Source organism: Zeugodacus cucurbitae, chromosome 4, assembly GCF_028554725.1.
Source record: "Zeugodacus cucurbitae isolate PBARC_wt_2022May chromosome 4, idZeuCucr1.2, whole genome shotgun sequence".
NCBI classification, from domain to species: domain Eukaryota; kingdom Metazoa; phylum Arthropoda; class Insecta; order Diptera; family Tephritidae; genus Zeugodacus; species Zeugodacus cucurbitae.
In genome coordinates, this window is record NC_071669.1 from 47,469,869 (window position 1) to 47,491,930 (window position 22,062).

The window sequence follows — 22,062 nt, forward strand, 5'->3', positions numbered from 1 at the left end:
CTTACCGTTTCGCATACTTTGAATTTAGTAAAACACCTGCAGTCTCTTGGCAAATCATGCATTGTTGCATATTATACAATTTATTTTCATATATTTGTTTATCTCACAGTATTTTATGCATCACAAAAAAAAAATTGCTGCACTAGTTTTTCGCCTAACGGCAACTAGCAATTTTTTTTAATTTTTTATTTATTAATTTTCAAAAAGTATGGACATCCATTTGCAAAAATTCATACAATGGCATAATTCAAATCATAATTATAAATTAAACGTTTTCAACATCAGTTTTCGTTTATTTTGCTGCTTCTGCTTCTAAATAATACTATATTAATAATAACAAGTTCTTATATGTCGAATTTTCACATTGTTTTTTTGTTTTTTGCTTTTTTTTTAACATTACTGTGTGCTTTGTACATTTTCCAATTTCAACATGCTTTTCTAGCTTTTGTATACTTAATTTAGTAATTAATTAATTAATTATACATACGTTTGTATGTTTTAATGCGCTATTTTAATTAGTACTTTGTGTATATAGGCATGCCTAGAATTGGGTGCCAGCTTAAACGCTGTGCTTATTGATTCTGTTGCTTCACATTTTTTTGCTTTTGCTTTTGCATATGTATATATATTTATATATATATATCGTTAATGCTATTTATTCCTTTTTTTCAATTGCAATTTTCGCAATTAGAACTATTTAAATAAAAAAATACATAATAATTAGTTGACAATTCGCACTGAGTTCAATACCCCACCGCTCAGGTTGCATTGTACGCTTAAACACAAATTCCTTTTACGCTTTTCGTTTTGAGCACTTTGCAATGAATATCAAAATATAGCTGAAAAAGAAGGCGCGTTATGTGAAATTCTAAAAAAAAAAATCAAAAAATCATCGTATGTCTAAATCTAAGAGCATTATTAACTAATTGCTGGTTATATATTGACATATGTAATTATTATACATATTTTTATACACAACACATCAAAAAAAATCGTACGTCGTTTGTAACGAGTTAACAGTGTTTTTTATTGTTTCATCGAATCGAAAATATTTACACATTAACGTATAAATATATATATATATATATAGTTTTGAGTTGATTTGTAAACAATACTAGTTTCGCTGCACAATCACATTCACGCTCATTTCATTTGCTACATATGTATTTAGTATGTCTAGCACTATACACTTAGGTTTCAAGTACATTACCGTTTAAAAAGGATGCTTTTGCGAGTCGCATGCATTTTACTTCCAACGCGCGCTCGCGTTGCTAATCTCTCTCACATTTTACAAATTGCATTGTTTGCCTTACAAATTCACATTTACATTTATATATGTATGTATATAATAATGCTGAAGTTTTCATAACAACAAATAATAATAATAATTGTTTTAACATTTTCGTTTTGCATTCACATTAAAATATTTCGTACATACCAGTACATAAACATAACTACAGTACAATAATCTTTTTTTGTTTGCCTGCTTGCTTGTTTGGTTCGACTTTTTTGGTACAATTTTTTGCTTAGCTTACAAACTCTATACGCGTATGGGTTTCGAATTATTCAGATATAGGTCTTCGATCACACTTCAACCCTTTAGCTATATATTGCGAGCTTATTGTGTTTCGTTTAGCTATTTTAATTAGTATTATATAATAGTATAAATTAATAATTAGCTAGAAAGCTAGACTTTTAAATTTGTGTGTCTTGTATATGTGTGTGTGTATGTATTTGTGTATGCAGTTAAAAATTAGCTTAAATATTGAATAAGTTCTGCGATTATTTGTTGTTGTTTTTTTATTATTACGTTTATAATTGATTTTTCACTTTTTAAGCTTAATATTTTGGTTAGTTATTTAAAAAAATATCGCTCTGGTTTTGTAGTCTTGACAGCGCACACATTGCTCCTTGTATATATATATATGTGTGTGTGTTACTCACCATAACACATTCGTACTTCACTTAATATGGCATTTTCGTCTAACTTACTACCACAAACAAATTTCAACAATATAGTATATTCTAACGCCCAGCGAGCGCTTGGTTGCCTAATTCACCACTTTATAACTTCGATTCGGCGCCACTTTTATTTGTTTCACTTGGAAATCCTCTGTCCGTCTCTTCGTGTTGTGGGCTGGGTAGTGTCTTCACGATTTTCGGTACAATGGTTATGGGTTGATCTTCCTCATCCTCCGCTTCCTCGCCTTGTTCCTCATCGATTGGTGTGAGTGTATCGATCTGCATTGGTGTTTCATCAGAGGTTGTGCAACGTTTTAGGCATGGTGCCATGAAGCTGGTGATCGTGGAGAGCGCAAATAGACCGCCCGCCATGTAGAATGGCAAATCGTAGCTTTGTGTGGCATCGTAAACAGCGCCGGCTAGTGGCGATCCAATGATGGCGGCAAAACCTCTGAATAAAATAAGCAAGCCAAAGGCATTGGTGAGCTTGTCCAGGCCCAATAAATCTACGAGTATAATTGACGTGAGCGAAATGTAACCGGAGATGGCGATACCGAAGAAAATGGACATGGTTACGTAGGCACCGTAGGACGAGCACAGCGGTGTTAATGTAACGGCCACCGTGGAAATGAGCAGGCAAACGTTGTTTAGAAACAGCGAGTCGACTTTGGGAAAATCGGCGACATAACCGCAAATTACCCTGCCGAATGTGTTTGTTATGCCGATAATTGAGAGTAGAAACGATGCTGAACTATCTTCGATGCCGTCCTTTTTAGCCGCATCCACAAGGTACACAAATGGCACATACAAGCCCGCCATGCCGAATATATTGGAGACGCCGATAAGCATAAAAACTGGATCCTTTAACAAGCTGACGTCCAACATGGTATTGAATACAGATTTAATGGAATCTGGTATGGTGAGGCAGGGGCACAGGTCGTATTGGCCACGTCCTTTTTCAGCTTCAGCCAACGGATCACGTACACTTTGCATGCTTTTTTCATATTTGGTTAGCGATAGCACGGAGTTGCGATAGTTGGTGAGCGATTTTTGCGATTGATATTGTGGGAGATTTGTCACAGATCCGGAGTAGAAGATGTCTTTACGTGACATTGGACGTACCATTTTGCCACTGGACTGACTTTGTGAGAGCGATATTTTTGATGAGGTAAAACCCATTTCGACACCGTTGCTGTCAAGATCGCCGCGCGATGATGCACGTATGGCGGCTAAGGATGGCTGGAAACGTTCGCTGGCTGACGTTTTGCGTACACGATTGAAAGAAGGCACCGAACCGTTCTTTGGAAGACTTTGATGGTCTGCCATAAAGGCGGGCTGTGAGGCATTGCGTGTCATCGGGTCCACAGAGTTGTAGGGGCTGGTCTCCGTTTCTGAATTACGATGTGAACGCCTACCACCGCTGCGCTTCACATCCAATTGCCCATTGCTATCGACAGTTGGTGGGCTCTGTGCGCCAGTTTGATATTCGGCCACTTTCGCTTCGGTTATAGTTGGTAGGGTTGAGACGGGATGTAGTGAACCTTGTTGGGCGAGCAATTCCAAATTGAGACTAGAGTGCACACCGGGATCGGCATTGAGTGGCATTTTCAATTTACGCTCCATGGTGCCGTCCGGCAGCTGTACCATGAAATGTGAGCCCGCAATTGAACCACGTTCCAGCTGCAATTGCTTCTCCTCGTACATACGCTGCATGAGCGGTTTCACCTTCTTCTTTTTGGGGTAGGTGAGTGGACGCATCATAGCGCCAAATATGGCACAATTCAAAATGAGACCCGCAAAGATGAGTAGTGCATTTTTCCAGCCATACAATTGCAATAAGTACGTAGCTAAGGGCGCGAAGGCGAACGTACCGAAACCAGAACCACACACCGCGATACCCGTGGCCAGTGAGCGTTTTGTCTCGAAATAATAACCGACAGCCACAACTGCAGGCAGATAAATCATACCGAAACCGAAACCACCGATCACACCATATGTTAGCATCAGCATATTAATGGACGTGCTCATCGTACTCAAGACGAACGCAATACAACCCACAACACTACCGGCAATACATACCGCACGACAACCATATTTATTCGCCAGCGCGGACACAATCGGACCAGCACTCAGGTAAACACCACTCAGCAGACTGCCTACCCAGGCGACTTTGCCTTTGCCTTCACCAAAGTAATCGACAAATTCACCGAGGAATATACCAAACGTGTACGCGATACCGTCCACAATCATGTTGCACATAAACGACGCAAAACAGATGACCCAACCGTAACCGCCGTCTGGTGGTGGTGGCAGTTCGCCATACTCGCTGAGATCATCCTCGTCATCGGGGCTGACGGTGCCTTCCTGCAGGTCGGCGGTAAGGCGCGCGGCTTCTTCACATGCAACTTCACTGTCCGTACGATCGAATTTGCGTAGACGCGTACCGGAACCCAGCGCATTTGTATCACCCATATTTTATTTTATTATTTTTTATACTAGTTTTTCTTATTGCTATTTAGTTAGAGGTTAAGTGGCGTAGTCTATCTAACGCGATTAGTTAATCGCTTGGTGTTCAAGTATTTTTTGCTTTAACTTAATAACTTCACTTGTGATTTTCTTTTATATTTTTGGTGTTACTTTATTTTTTTCACTTGGTAGCGCTGTGCATGCACTTTAGTACTTATTTATTTGCTACTCTTGCCGTTCTACAACACTACATCACGAGCAATACATTAAATTTTTTTTATATGGTTTGCTTCCTTTATTTTTGTCAACTACCCTACACGCTTTTTCGTCCCTTCGTCTTCCTTTTAGTTTGACTTTCACTTTTTCTCTACCACGAACGGTTATAACTTTTGTGGTTGTGTGGTTATTTTGCTGTGCGTAATTCTTTGTAAGTTGTTTTTCTTTAATTATATTACTTTATTTTATTTTATTTTAATTCTTTTTGCATTGCGCTTGCGAGTACTTGCGAACACCGCGATTATTGCTGGCCAATTGTCGCGGTTCAGCAAAGTTCAATAATAATTTAAGAATATCTTCCTTTTGGATTTCGGCACTGTGTTTAAGCTTTATCTTCACACAGACTGTGCTGACTGCTGGCGTTTGCCTGACTCGCTGTCACACATTAACTCTGCACGTTTGTTCGCTCGCGCTGTTAGTTACTTGTCTGGCTGACTGGTTGGCTTGTCGGTCGGTTGTTGGGTGGTAGGCTGTCGCCGCTGCTACAACACAACAACACTATATGCGCGCGCTCTCCGTCGATAACGTCGGTGGAGATGATGACGACGACGACGACGACAATGATAAAAACGCGCGGCGGTACAACTGCCGTGTGCTCTCTCCTATGCTGATGAGCAGTACTCTTGACTCACTGGCAATGTAGTATAATTGTCGTCGTATAAAAAGGGTGGCTGAGCGGCGTGCACGTTTGGCGAACGTATGACAGTTTCGTCGACTGTTGTTGGCGAATTTTGTGCGCTCAGCGCTCCAATCAGTACAACTTTCGGTAGTTTGTCGCTCTCACGCGAGCGCGCTGCGCTGCTGTTGGCTATATATTTTTGCTTGCTATTGATATTATTTATTTGATAATTTCTTGATATTCTTTTACACACCACTTTGTTTTGTTGTCGTTATCGAATAGGAATGACACTTTTCTCGTGTGTGTATGTGTGTGTGTGTTTTGTTTTTATATTTTTATTTTTTATTTTTGTATTTCAATGATGTTTTTGTTTTATACGCTTTGGTTATATGTTCGTTTGTTGTTTTGTTTGGTTATGCGCTGCAGTTACTATGCAATGCACTTGAGCAATTTACACTGTGTATGCTACCGGAGTAGCGTTGTTTAGAGCAGAATTTTCAACAATTTCAGTAACACTAAACTACTTTATTGTTGTTTTTATTATTATTTTATATTTTTTTTATACATATACACGTGTTTTGTAAGAGTATAAGTTTTTGGTTTATAAAGCAAAGGCAAATGAAAAACGCGCGCGTTTTCAATTTAAGTGTCACTTAGAATTTGTAATGAAATATTTTCAAAAATTTGTTTTACTTGCTATTTTGTAGAATCACGTAAATTGGTGTTGGATTTTCAAGGTGTTGCAGTTAAGTTATTTTATTTAGAAATTTGTATGATTTTTTTTTGTTTTTTAATTAAAATCAGTGAGCTTTGCTGCGTAGTAATTCGTAATATTGCTTTTATTTTGAAATAAATATATTCCGCAAACGTTTATTAACGCCTATAATGTATAGCTTTTGTTTATACGCATATATGTATCTCTCTGTGTGTGTCTGTGTGTGTTTACATGCGCATTTTCTTTGTCACACTTTGCCGCTTTTCCGCACATAAAAGCGCTTTTTCATTTATTTTCCTATTATTTGTTCGCCAATGTGCAGCTCACCAGCTGTCATTCGCTGTATTCTTCGCTATGGTTTTCTGCTATTTGATTATATGTAACTTTTGGAGTATTTTTTTTTTGTTTTTCTATTTCTTTTGACGCTGCTCAGCTGCTTGCGCGCTGTAACTTGTGTTTATATAGTATGCGTTTTGTTGTTGTTGTTATTGTTTTTGGTGTTATTGAAATACTGCAAACACTTTGGGGCGTATCTGCACTTTTGTCTTTGCTTTTTTGATTTTTTTTTTGCATAAATTATTTTAAATTTTATATTTTTTCTGCTTTTTTCTACTATTTTTTGTCTTCTTCCCCTTTCAATTTGCATTGACAGCAAACGAAAATGTACCGTTAACACTCTTTACCTTTGACTTTTGTGCATGCAACGTGTTATTAGTTCTCCTCCACCTTCTTAACCTTGCTCTCTTCAACTGCGCTTACAGCGTTTTAAGCGATTTCAAAAGAATTTTTTAATTCAAGTTTAAATGCGTAATGCGACAAAGATATTTTTTTATTATTGTTGTTGTTGCTTTAGTTCTAGGTGCTGTCTTCTTTTAATTGTTTTTGTTTCAGTGCTTCAATTGTGGACTGTGGACGTGTCTCTTGTTGGTTGGTGTTGCAGGTGTGCTAAGTTTGTTAACATTCAACAAAATCTATTGCATTTACATGCTACTAGCAAATTAGAAATTTGCCAAATGCATTAATTTGTATATTTTCTTGCTTGCGCCGCCCCCGCGCTGCCTACTTCTCCTCGTCGCTGTGCATGCACTTTAATAGCTCATTTTCCGCTTGTAGAATGTGTAATGTGTAAAAACGTTTTGCACCGTTTTGTTTTTGTGGTATTTTGCTATTTGCCTATTTTTCTTCGATTTTCCGTTTTGTGTTCGACACGACCGCAATGTTTCCGTTTCTGCCTTTTGACAATGAATATTTAATTTTTCGTTTTATACAACCATAATATAATATAATATATTCTACAAATGTGTGTTAGCCGAGCGAGTGCTCCGTATCGTTCGACGCGTGATCGATAAATGTTTTCAACAAAAACAACAAATTCACGAGCTTGTTACAAAGAACGTTGTCGCCACAGTCACTGCTGCGTCGACGTTCGCTGCCACCGCCAACGCCACTGTCACTAGCAGTAACACCACTGCCACTGTTGCTATTGTTGTTATTGGTTTGGCTATTACTGTTGCTGTTGCTATTAGTTTTATATAGTAGCGTTGCTGTCGTCGTCGTTACTGTTGACTCAGTAGCCGCTACCGCTGCCGCTGTTGTCGTTGTTAGAGTTGTTGCTTACCCAACAGCTCCATCTCAGTGCCCCCAACTAACAAACAACGAACAACAACGCACGTCAATTGAATTTTAGCTGAATTTTTATTTTATTACTCGTTGTTTTCTATTCCTCTTGTTGTTGTTGTTTTATGCAACGCTGTCAATTAAAATCTATTATATTTTCTATGAAATGCTTCTTAAATGTTTCTACACAGCGCAATTTGGCTTAGTAACTGCCACACTGCCTTGTTGGCTAGCTGGCTGTACAAGTTCGTTTGTGTGCGTCGCCGTCAACGCCGTTCAGGCCGCTGACGTCGTGCGACTCTTCGCTAATTATGTGAAGCAAGCTTTATTAATATTTGTTTGGTTTTCCCCGCGATTTCAGATGGTTAAAAATGTAATCTTCGCAGAAAATATGAATTTTCCTCTAGCTGTGTTTGTGGTCCCCACAGTGTTGCACTGCACCACTAGAAAGCATACAATTCGCACGGTTGTCTCGCTGCCGACTGCCAACTGACCTGGCTGTAAGTCGTGTACAATGCATAAAGCTAACTACAACAGCTGTACAACGAGAAAATTTGTTCTATTATGCCAACGAGCGGCATGCCAAACTGTTATACGAATTTTGGGGCGAAGATGATTTGTTGCCGCCGCGCTGTGTTGTTGCGGCAGCAGTGACAACGGTGGCGACGTTGGTGGTGGTGGTGCAGGGTACGCATACGTCGTGTTGTACCATCAGAAGCTTTTGTTTTTGATGTCTCCGTGGGAATGCTTTGTATTTCACCGCCGTCTTTGTTGCAGCAACGCGCCACAATTGTATATATTTGTATGACAACAACAACAACCGCTTCCGTGCTCTCTGCCAACAGAGACAGGCAAGCGCAATGTGCGCATTTGCTCCCAACGATGAGCGAGCAGTTTTTTCGCTGGCGCACTGCTAGAGCTACTCGCTCATTCATCAACAATGCATTGCCGCCGCCGCTGCCGTTGCCGCATAGGGGCGCACTCATTGATGGATAGACAAACAAACTGTGTTTTGTTTGCATTCAAGTTTATTTCGTTTTTGTTCGCAATTACTCTGTTCGCTTTGTTTTGCGAAAAGCGAAAACTTTTTCGCTGAGCGCAACATTTCTTCTTCACACAATACAACGTACAGCAACAATAATAACAATAAAGCGTGTCAGCTATATCACCTGGTCGGGCGGCAGGGTTGTTTATGTGACGGTTTTGCGTTGTAAAAGTGGTGTGATTTCATTTGAATCGCGGAGAGCCAAAGCGCATTTGCTGCTGCTGCTGCTGCTGCTGCCAACTCATGCTTGGAAATGCGTCAACAACGTACCGAATGCCGCGTTGTCTGTTAGCAACCGAAACGAAAACTAAAGAACAACAACAACAATAGCTAAGTGAAGAAGTCGTCTTTGCTGTCAAAAGCAGCAGAAAGTTGAGCCAAGCTGGCAACCAACGAACCAACCAACCGTCCAACCATTCATACCCGGCATTCTACTTGCTTACGTAGTTGAGCGCCAATTCTTGTGTGTGTGCGCATGTGTGTACACTTCCTCGTGTGTCGTGTCGCATTGTAACGCCATAAGTTAAGGACTCTCTGCTTTATATTCCATTAGAGCTGAAGCTTTAATTTACTTAGCTTGTGTCGCGTCTTCAGCAGCAAGGGTGGTTTTCTTGGTTCATTCATGCAAACAGTCGTACGGACGGAAAGTAAAAACCGGGAAGCCATTGCTGACACGCATATACAAATTTTACTTGTATGTGTGTGTGTGTGTACCATATGTATTCCACATTATTGGCCCGCTTGCTCAGCTGTTTTGTTTTACCTATTTTCAGTGACGGTTTAGTGCTGTGTCAGCAGGTGACCGTTCAGTTTTACATACACTCATATGTCATGTGTGTATGTGTGTATTTATATATTTTAGTTTTTTTCGAATTTTATCAAATGGCTAATACACTTTCGCTATATCTTTATCACTGTTGCGTGGCAACGCTGCAGTAGATTAGTAATGGCTCACATGTTTGCTGTATGTACTCACAACTGTGCTTACTTTCATTCAACACGTGCTGATTGGGGGGGCGGGTTACTAATGCAGTCCAATGAAGGTTGCTATTAAGTGCCTTGTAGGAAATTGATTCAGATTTAATTTTTTTACTAACTTCCGTCAGGTTCTTTCTTAACGGTATCAGGCATTTTTAAATTAAGTTTTAAAGATTGTTTTTTTTTTTTTAAATTTATACTTTCGATAAAAGAATAATTTATAGAATACAGAATATATTAATTATAAAATATTTTTTTTTTCAAATTAAATTCTTTTTATAAATTCCATTTTCGTTACTTTAACGTAATTGTTAGCCAAATTTATCGAAAAGCTCAAGTACAACAACTTCCAGCCACACAGTGTCGCCTCATATTCACCGATTCTTCACTACTTAATTTTGAGCTTTGCTCTGTAGTCAAAAAATTATTTTACCAACAACAGCAATCTCACGAAAGTTGTGTAAGTGTTTGCTGTTTATTTATATTTGTTTATACCAGTTTATGCGATTTATACCAGTTTATACCAAATTCCAAAAATGCGCGAATCAAAGGCAGCCTATAAAATATATTTACTTTGTGCCGTTTCGGTGTTAAATCATTACTTATCCAAGCTCAAGGCGCAAGCTGATGTCTCCAAGGTTAGGCGAAAAAAAATACTGTCTTTGAAAGGTGTTTATTACGAGTCCATCGTCATTTCGGTGTTAATACATCGCTATTCCAAGCTTATGCTGCATCTTGATATTTATACCAGTTCCACAGAATAGCTTGGACTGCTTGAAGGACATACAGTATACTCTCGAAAAGTAAATCGATTGGTATTTTGGGTAATTTACTTTTTCGAATAATTTACTTTTCCAAATATATACATAAATTATCTGTTTTTATAATATTAACTGCATTTTTAAACTTAAAAAATTCATTCATTAAAACATATGCTTCAATAAAACATATGGATTTACATGAAAAACATATTTACATTAACTTACATACATATGTATTTTCTATGAAGAGAAAAAATCTTGAATATTCTTTTGCAATATATTTTCTGACCATTTTTGTACGACAATTCAAAAAGTCTGACACCTGATTTGCATCGTTTTCATTTTTAAACCAGTGGATCAAGTAGGAGAGTTTATTTACTAAAAAGACGCGATAAACAAGAAAGTAAGTGTTTTTGCAACATCGTAGCGTAAAACGCTGCTTGCTTCGTTTCGAATTTTTTATCACACTCTCTGAAAAGTAAATTAAAAAATTTACTTTTTCGAGGTGCATGTGTAATCTTAAAGGTGATTAACTTTTCCGAGATTATTTACTTTCTGAGAATTTACTTTTCGAGAGTATACTGTATTTATTTTTTTAAAGAATAAAATTGAAAATTAAAATAAAATTAAACTTCAACAACTGCTATACTTAAGCCCAAATGAAGTTCTGAAGAAAATGTTTTAAGGAAATTGAAAATCAATTGAAAAACCGAATTCTCAAAGGAATGAGGTTAGTGACAAATATCAAAGGTTCTATAAAATTTTGGATTTTGGATAGTAAAGTGGTCGAGTTATTATAACTAGTTAAAGCGGTCAAAACTCGTCGGTTTCTCAAATTTATCAACGCCTTGTGGAGGTTATGTAACTGGTATAAATTCTAAATTTATATTTATTTAAAATAGTTCGTGTACCCATTACCAAAGTACTACTTCTGAACTAATTACGCCAGACAACTTGAAAGTTCCATCTACAGGTTAATATTTATGGGATGCGTTTTTTTTGTTTTGTTTCTCGCTTGTCGTCATGGCATATTGAATATTGCTGACCTATAAATTTTAACGCCAACATAGTGTGGGGCTATCTATGGCTCGAACAATGGCTGAATGGCACAGTGAATTACTGTTACTTGACTACAAAGTCGGTAAAAACGTCACAAATCGCCGGCAATCGGCGGTCACACGAACAAGAACAACAGCAGCAACAGTGGTGTTACTAAGCCGTAAAAAGCATGGCAGTCGAACACACACACAGAGACATACATTTTTATAACAGTTTTATATCATAACTATTGTTGGTTGGCGTTGAAGGATACACAGTCATGTTGCATGTCCATACGTTTATCATATTTATTTTGCCTTTTTGCTACAATTATAATCCTTTTATTTCTGCATTCACCTTTTTATGGCGAACTAATTTACATACAAACACACAGACACACATGCGCTTGGGCGCTCAAGCTTTTGTTCTAGCGAGTATTTGCATTTCATTGCTTTGTTTTTGTGCGAAATCGCTGTGCATGTGTTTGTTTGTATGCATGTAACAAAGAGATGGGAATGTTCTCGTATAAACATTGATGTACCTCCCCTCCTATACTCTTATGCATACATAGCTCGGTACTATTGGTATGCAACGAGTGATGTACATATTGACATCTCGTCGATATACATACAAATCCACACATGTATCTGGTATAACAGTAGTTCAGATACGTGTATACCAGTATTGTATCGTCACGTTCGCCACCTTTCAATCTAATATACAGTATAGTCAAGTGCACACAGTTATAGACAATGCTAAATGGGTCCAAAAGAAAGTAAAATCAAGCCAAAGTCAAAGCAAGAACAATTCACACACACACACACACACACAGTTACATTGCCGAAGGGGTTTGTCTGACTGCCCTAGTCATGCGGTCAATGTCAAACACACATATACATCTGAATAATAACATGAAAAAATAGCATTTAACATTTTGCGCTCTTTAAAGCTCTTGCCAAGCGCTGTACACTGGGGTTTAATCCATTTTGGCGCAAGTAATCGCTACGGTTCGTACGCTAACCGCGAAAACTAAAACTTCGCTGCCTCAATTTATTTTGAGTTATTTCAATTGTATTGACATGATTTCATCCGCCACAACAACAACACTGTATTCGTCCTCTGTATTGACATTTTCTCTTGTGTTTGTGCGATGTGTGGTTATGGACTTTACTCGCTCGGCATTTTCTTCGACTTAGTCATGATTATTAAAAGCGAGAATGCCATGTAGATTTATATGTTCGCAAATGTAAGTATGTACTAGAATATATAGTTGATTATAGTTGGTGCTATATCTGCACTTAAACCCATACAGCATTTAACATAACGACCATTTGACATTTGAAGCGAGTGGAAAAGCGCGTATTTGGTTGTCAAAAATTACGTCAGGCTCTCAGTTTATTATGCATAGATGTAGATTCGGAAGTTTTCTCGTTGCTTTGAGAGTAGATTGTTAACTTAAAATTAAAGCATGTTTTATGCTCATGTGAGGATCTGGCGACGATTTTTTTATTCAAGTTTATATATAATTTTAACTGCAATAGTTAATATATCCCAAATAGTAAGTATATACAGTTGAACTTCCCTAACTCGAAACACCATAATCCACGAAAAAAAACTTTGAGTTGGAGAGACGTCGAGTTATGGTGCTCAATTTCTAATAATATCGGACCCTGAATGTTTAGAAGATCATGGTATTAGAAATATGACATTTTAAAATACTAGTTAGATCCTTTTCAGGTTAATCAGAGATCAAAAATAACGATGCAATGCGGTCTCTCACGCTTTACAGAGCTTGAGACTGCTGATATTTTGTCCTTTAAATGTTGAGATTGGCGTAAGCATCGCTTACGTGATTAGTCTCTTCGTCTCTTTTTCTCGCGATTTGGCGCCAATTAAAAAAATCAATAGAAACCACCTGGTCTTTCCAACGGAGTCCTCTGATTCCACCAAGGGATACAACACTTGCAAAGCTGGTGTATTTTCATTCATTCGGACAACATGTCTTTAAAATGTAATTCTAATATATCTTAAATTAGTGTTCAGAATATGCATTATATATTAAGTTGAAAGGATGCACTTCCGTTCTCTTCAAGTTTGAAGTCATTTGTCTGACAAATAGATTGAAATACATTATACTATATGATTTCAAAACTTCGATGAAAAAAAAAATTCGGTTCTGTATAGCTCTCAATCAACCTTCTATTGTATCTTGTTAACTGAAAGCTACCCAAAATAGTAGCTTCTGATGATCTAACGTTGTCAATAACGTGGTATGTCTTGTAATAGAACCAGCTATCGGGAGAAACTTTCTTCTCCTCTTCCTCTCCTCTGGTTTGCAATTTGGTTAGAAAATATATTTTTCATGAATAAAATGAATACTAGAAATAGTAAATTCTAATCTCAACTCCAGAAGTCCCGTTATATGCCAATTGAACTAAGATATCCAAAAAAAGTTCCTTTATATTTAACCTCACTTTTTTTTTTGTATATTCTGTAGAAATCTTGAAATTTAATCCATAATTTAAAAATTATTTTTTCATAAAAGTTCTCAGATTGAGAACTAACGTTTAATCGTTCAACTATATCAAGGAAGCATTAGAGAAATTTCCCAAAAACGGCTTAAATAATTGCTCTTAAAATGTTAAAAAATTGGTTGAATCTGAACTCGATAATTATAAACTACGTACTCAAGTGTTAAATAAATTAGTATGGCGTAAAGAAAGTTATGTGATTAGAACCGTTATTTTTCCTAGCAAGCAAAATTCTAAAATGAACAGGCACACTAGCAACAAGTTTCAAGTGTCTGCTGCATTTGCAAGTGTTTTTATATTATTTGCAATAAAATTGTCACTTTGCTCATCTCCCGAAAACGCCTCGTCAGCAGTCACTAGTCACCGTTTTAGCGCCATTTTGCAACGCCAACTCATAATTTATATAAATGCTTGAAAGGATTCAACACCAGGGAGTGCAGTTCTACTAACCTTCAGCCACACTGTCATTTGCACTTGTAAACCCATTTTGCATAAGTGCTCTACTGCGAGACTTACTAATCAACGCTAAAGGCGAAGGCAAAATACTTAGCTGCACTTTGAAATTGTACCAGGTCGCTTATTTATTTACCATTAGAATGGGGTTTGTATGAGCACACACACGTACACACTTACAACCAGTCATTAGTAGGCGATTTGTAGCAATTTAAAGTAATTTACACTACAAGCATTGCATTTTTGTTGTAAACGGCCGTTGATGCAATGCGGTTGATTTTACATCGATTTTATAACAAATGCATATCATATATATATGCATATGTGCATATGTTTGTATGTGTTCCACTTGTTTGTTTTCCCATTGCCGCCCGGTCATCAATGGAAATGTTGAAGCTTTTCTGTTGTTGTTGTTTTTGCGTAAACTGAATCGCTTCTCTACAAACAGGAGATTCGTCACTAAGCGGAAGTGTTCGCATTGTCGGATAGTTGTTCATTGTTGTTGTTATTATTGTTGTTTGTCCGTGATTGATTTTTGTTTATGAAATGCAATTGTAGCTGGTTAATAGACGTTTTTTTTACATTGAGGTGTTGTGAAAAATTGTTTGATGTTTGTTGTTGTAATATGGATACACAAAAAATATTTTTTTTTAGGAAAGTGGGCGTGGTTGTGAGTCAGACTGTCTTTATTCTGATCATTTACGATCATGTTTCGACTGTTAAAATATTACTTTACCACTTTTTGGCTTCTCGAACCTTAATCTATGAGATCCAAGACCGATATAATGCTCGAAGTATCTTTCTCCGGGACTAAACTAAGCGAAGTAAAATGCAATCGGGTGTTCGAAATCATGCCACCTGTCGTTTCTTAAATGTGAGAAGTCGTCACTCGAACTGTTCTTTCCTTCAAATACACGTCCTTAACAGCTCTTTCTAGTCTCTCAAAAAAAAGGCTGAAAGCATTCCTTTATTTTTTGAGAAACATTGCTGTTGCTGATAACACGACTGCCAATTTATATTCTCTATCTTGCTAAAAAAAAAGAAAAGAAAGCTAGAGTACCTTGAGTCATTCTCGTCCGTTGAAGCTTTATCTTTATTTTCTCCTCCCTCTATCAATATATTTGTTTAATGTTTTCATTTATAAGAAAATATACGTCGAATGAATTCCAGAAGCCATGTCAAACCAGTTATAAAACGTGCCAATAGATAGCAACGTCCGATAAAAAGACAGTTCGCATGACATACTATCTCTTGCTTCCAACAAATGCCCATCATTTTATGTTTGACAAAAAGGAAAACAGGAAGCATTAACCGATAACGCTTTCCACATTCCCATGTCATAGTACTCATTGTAGTTAAGTCAAAGAATGCTGATAAGACATGAAAACAATGAAATAAGGAATACATTTCTATTTGAAGAGCTTTGATAGACAAAGCCATGATATATAGTATAGTCCGTATATAAAACGAGTTTTTTTTACTTGAAAGACAGCTGTAAATATGGATAACTGTGCATAAGCATGATAAGGGAATAGTCAAATTGTCGACCTCTAAAGTTTCTTTTTTTTATAATTGTATATGTATTTAGGTATATTCATATTTCGAGCTTACTTAAGACATCCCCATTTTGGATATAGTGAAAGATCAGTTTACGAAATTTAGATTTGTTGTTAAGATATCTAATGGATGGCCTAACCTAACCTCAATTCTTCAAGTCCCGTTATTCAATTAGAACTATCCAAAAAAGTTCATTAATTTATTTAACCCAGCTTGAACATATCTTTGCAATTTAATCAATCATCAAAATTATTTCTAATACGATCCGTTGAAAGCTGGACCAAACCGGTGAAATTTAAAAATTCCCGTTATTTTTTGAACACACCACATATGCTTGTGCTTTAATTAATCATCGAATTTATTTCTAATACGATCCCTATTTCGAAAACGAAACAATGTTTTTAAGATGAGACCGAATAAATTTTTCTAATCTCAACAGATTGTTCCAAAGAATTTGTATGACAATTAAAATATGATTCTTGAGAAAGGCTGCAACATGCTAAAACTCACAATAAGAATATTTACTTGGAAGTTTCACTATAAATCTCAGAATACATAAAATTATTGGGTACTTATTCGGATCTGGGGCTGGAGTTCGTCATTTACCTAACCCTATAAGGTCATATGCACTTTTGATAATGACGTCCTTAATAATTTAAAATTATAAAACGAAGTGTCTTAGAAGATTTATTTTCTTTCAGTGCTCTACAGCAAAAAATACCGCTTAATTTCTGAACCTTCGACTTGATCAATTACCAATTCCAATAACCTAACAACCGACCCTCGTATCTGGATACAATTCAGAGAATTGAAAATTCAATGCAGATCTGCATTTATTTACTTTCTTGCTTCGCGAGATGTACCCATCATGCCTTTCAAGTGAAAAGAAACTGCACAAAAGCTCATTTAAGTAAGTGTGTATTACTATAAAGGATTGTTGAACTGCTCTAAAATGAGTGCGAAGAAGGAAAAGATAAATGCAATTTGTATAATGATTTACAATACAATCAAATCTCTGTGTATATGTAGTTACGTTTGTCATCAAGGCCATTACCGTGTCGCCTCATTAACATTTCTTTTTGATCAAATTAAGTAATTTGCATTTATCGCACGGCACACACACACAAACGAAACGCTTGCGCCGCCCGCCACAATCAATGCTCCCCAATGAACTTTCGATTTGAGCTTAATGAACCGATAATTTTGTACCTTATTGCACGGCGCATTGGCGCTTCCGCAGGTGACCTGATTAATTGTGTATGCAATTTGACAAAAGGGTGTTCAACAGAACAACCAAAATTTCGCATTTCGACTGCATACAAACGCTTTTGGGGTAATAAATTGCGAGACAATCGATTTGCTGTGCGAATAAATAGTGGGGAAATCACGCGGGTGAGAGCCGGCCCCAGACCACACCAGACCAGCGAGCGTCAAGTGCAAGCGAGCGATACAATGTATCTAATTTGTTTTTGTTGATTTTTGCAATATTTTACTTGAAGACCACTCGGTACGCTCTCTCACAAGCTTTTAGCCGCAACAACAACAACAAGAATGATATTATTTTTGGCTTAAATCCAAAGTAAGTTTATAGCCGTTGATTTTTATTGTTTTTTATTTTGCTTTTGTTGTTGTTGCACTTTGTTTTTGTTTCCCTGTGACAGTGAAATGCAAAAGCAACGGTGACGACAGCTTTTGTTGAGAAACGCTGTTGGCCAGCATTTCCGACTATGTCTAAAGGTTAATCAGTGTATCGAGTGGGGCTAGCGGAATTCTAGAAATGCATTCGATTTAGATGGCAGCGTATGTGATGTACAGCGAGCGGATATATATTTAAATGAATCGAGATACCTGTGTTTGTATTTTTGCTATTTGTTCGTATATCCATATATGAATACATATATATATTTATATATAGCTATATATATGCCTACATACATATATATTCACTCGTCTTTGTTTGTGCTATTTGCTTACTTCTAGTATTTAATTAATTGCAATTGTTTGCATTGAAAATGACGGGCTATTGAGTTGGAAACACCCACAGCGCACACAGCCACAATTTATTTGCAATTCTCTATATACATATACATATGTACTTCAAAGTATTTACTTATATATTAAAATTCTTTCATCATACTCTTGAATTTATTTTTTATTCCATTTTATTTTATTTTCGTGTTCATATTTGTAGTTTTGCACTGACGTGCGACCAGTTTTTTTTTCTGCTGCCTCCCCTGACACCAAACTACACAAAGGAGTGTTATATGATCCCAAATGCATGCAGTTGCTTATATATATCATATATTTATATACTCGTATATGTAAAGCACTTGGAATATATATAGCCATGTATAGAGGTTCACTTAAATGTGCTCACAATGCATCCCTGGCTGCTAATTGTACGATGTGCACTCTCAAATAACTTATGAAAATGTTGTACAATTGTATTCAGCTGACAAAAGTTGTAGTTTTTCAAGTGAAACGAGTAAAATATATTATATATGTACATATGTATGTATAATTATGTAAACACTTTGTTTAATATAAACTAGGAAACTAAATTTATTTTATTTTTTGAATCAAAAACATTGAAATTTGGTTAAAAGTTAAGATAAGCCACTTTGGAGATTATTGTAGTAGATCGGGAAAGGAAATCTGGAAAATCTGGAAAAAAGGCTTCTATATATGATGATTCAACAATTTTATATAAAAGTTTGACATAAAAATTTCACAGTTAATATTTACAACAAAAATATGTGTAGTATGTAGTTCAAAATTCGATATTTGAAACATATGTCTTCTTTAAAATTTGAAAAAAAAAAATGACTGAGTTCTATTCTAAGTACCGTTAAAGTTCCATAACTCGAAGATCTCCATAACTTGAATTCTTGAATTGGCAACAGAATTAAAATTTCATACGAATTACCTTCCATAACTTGAAGTCTCTAACTCAATTTTTTTTATTATAGTGATTCGAGTTAGGGAAGTTGAACTGTACTCTTAGTTTCTTTCGACTAAAAGGTAACAAGTTTTATAATAATTAGACCTTTATTTTGTCTTCTTATAGAGATAGCAATTTCAGACCTCGCTTAACTAAGTTAAATAGCAAATTTTCCAGTATTAGGTAAACATTCTGATTCAAGAACTGTCAAAAGAATCGTTTTTACAAGGTTCGTACTGTTCCCACGACAATCAGGTATATGGATCGAGATCTGGAATATGTTATACGACCAGGAATGTCAAAACAAATAAGACATCTGGTCTGAAAATTTTTGCAACTCATTTCAACGCATTTCTTAAAAAAACTCTTGGAGTCATCGGATCTGATTTTATGCTATTTTTTGTAAGATTTTCACAAACTATTTTCATTTCTTTTTACTTATTTTTGAACATTGGACATTTTGATATTAAGAAAAGTACAAAGACATAGAAGCTTCAAAACGGTTAAAAAATGTTCAACTTCTTATTAACCTGTTACGTCATAATCTCGAGATTTGGAAGGATAAAATTTTGAGATTCGATTTCATTTAAATGAAAAAATTAACAACTCACACTTCGTTGCTTATTCGTCAATTCTTGGCTAAAACCAATACTGTAACAATACTCTTGCCGTCATATTCGTCAGACATGATTCCGTGTGACTTTTTTCAATTTCAAAAAATAAAAAGAACCTTAAAGGGCCAGCTTAGTAATCGAGTTGAAAATATTTTAAAGGCGACAATATTAATGTAGACGAATGAATAAATAATTTTTCCTTAAAAAATTGAAAATTCCTATTAATTTTTGAACACACCTCGTATACCTGTGTCATCCATACATAATATATTTTGTATGCAATAATTTATTTATTATTTATATACAAAATCGTGTTTTGTATATCGTGAACTTGACTTTTCGCTGACTTGTGTAATGGGTGTTTGAATCTTGTTTTGAGCTTATATACATCCTATATATCATTGCGGTCCATTATGAGTTCATAGTTTTTTTTAGTTAATATGATCTAGAGTACATTCTATATGTTCATTTATGAATATTACAGGATTTCATTGAAATTGTTGGATCTTTTTCTTATAAAATGAGCAATGCTTTATAAACACCCTGTGTATATAACAGGCTTATTTTCATAACTATTAACATCTATTAATCAAATATGACAATGACATGTCAGAAACGATTAATGAGAACTTGATTTAAAAAAAATTTGTAAAATAAAATATATTAATGGATTTCTGGAATATTGAAGGAGACATTTTTCATAACATAGACATAACCTTTGATCACGTATATCAAAGGTTAGAGATAGTATGGACTTCAAATTTTTAAGCGAAATTTATTTATTTGTTTTATCAATTCTGCTGAATTTTCTACATTTTTTATTCTTTAAAACATTTTTAAATTCTTGATATGAATCCCCCTGCACTAATTTTACTCAAAAGTTCTTATTAAAACACTTAAAAAATTGAAATCTCATTCATTTCTTTGTTGTGACTGTACTTCGTAGTACTTCAGTACAATAATTACTTCAAGTAATTTAATATCTCAGTATCAGTATTAGAAACATGGCAACTGTCAGCTACCGTGCTCGAGACTCTACCAAGAGCACGTCGCCACCAATGATCTGGCTAGTTTTTTCTCTATTGAATCAATGCAATTGCTTAAACTAAACAAACTATTATAATTGGCCGTAAATACTCGAGTGTAAACACTTGAAGAAAGCGCTTTCAAACATAAATGTTTTGTTGACACACAAATTGATTAAGTCGATTGATGCTAACGGCGTTGATTGTGGACATTATATAGCGGGCGGGGGGAAAAACTAGTAAATTTTTTATTGTTAAGTGTGTCAACATTTTCGAACACTTTCCAACGCTCAATTGAACCTGTCCAAATTATTTATTAAAAAGTAAATTTGTTATGAAAAAAAAAAAGTTTGATTGCTTCGTGCCAGCTTCCTTATTTAAGCATATTTGAGGGATCTTCAGACAGTTCAACGTTGCCGCACAACAGGCGGTGCGGTTGTCAGGTCGTAAATTTAAAACAATTGAGGCAAAATGGAGAAAGATTAGCTATCAATGGGAAATCATAAAACTGTACACACAAATAATAACAGTTATATTTGTGTCTATATTTATTTGTGTGTGTGTGTGTGTGTGTGTGTAAACAGCAAATTATCAAAAGCCAAAGGAAGTGTGGCAAATATTTACGAGTACAACAATGTACTATACATTGTCTCTGTTTCTCTGTGCTGTTGCTGTGCCGCCGCCATTGAGTGCTAAAATTTATCACTGATAAAATGGACAACAACAACAACAATAATAATAGTTACTACATTGTTTCAATTTGTGACGTCTTTGCGACTACTTGTTCGCTATATCCGCTTGTAGCTAACTGTATGCTATAGTTTTGACACTAGTTGAATCCTTTTGTTGTGAAAACTCGAAAATTTTGCGCTGATCATGCAGATTAACCGTTAGTGAGTTAGTAATGTGACTGAGAGTGTGGGAATTCACAAGCCTATCAGTAATATATATGTAAATAACGGTTAATTTGCACACTGATAGCGTTGTTTGAGAAGCAAACACACCTACACACATACCCATAACATATTTTTAGACCTTGCAGTCTTTGCTTGAGGAATATGTTTTTAGCATTTCTTTTATCATTCACTTGGTAGACAGACAAAATAAACAATAAATTCTTAAATATACACATAAAAATAAATAAGATGTGATTTTAAGTGAGAGAAAAGTCAAACAACAAAAGCGTGGCGTTCAGTGGAAAAAACCGCCAATGTACAAACATACATACACTTGTAGAGACGTGCGTGTGGGCGTTTTCGCTGTTCGTTTGGTCAACAAACTTTTAACTTCTGTTTTTTTTTGTTGTTGTTGTTGTTGTTTTTATAGATATAAACGCCCAAATTATTTGTTGCACTTTCATATATTATATATATGACCCCCTATGGTTGTTGTTATCGCTGCTGTTGTCATCAATATTATTTTTGTTGTCACCAATATTGTTGTTGTCATCAATATTGTTGTTGT

At 35.8% G+C, this 22,062-nt stretch overlaps 2 protein-coding genes across 2 annotated transcripts in view; one reads left to right on the forward strand and one right to left on the reverse strand.

The window, feature by feature from the left end:
• The window catches only part of LOC105220988 (myb-like protein AA), a 53,700-nt gene that overhangs the window by 5,053 nt on the left and 26,585 nt on the right, over positions 1–22,062 (forward strand). The window lies entirely within an intron of this gene.
• Positions 43–7,583, reverse strand: LOC105220987 (monocarboxylate transporter 3). Its single transcript, XM_011197588.3, has one exon. It carries the CDS (start codon positions 4,432–4,434, stop codon positions 2,065–2,067), a length of 2,370 nt encoding a protein of 789 aa, XP_011195890.2. The 5' UTR covers positions 4,435–7,583; the 3' UTR covers positions 43–2,064.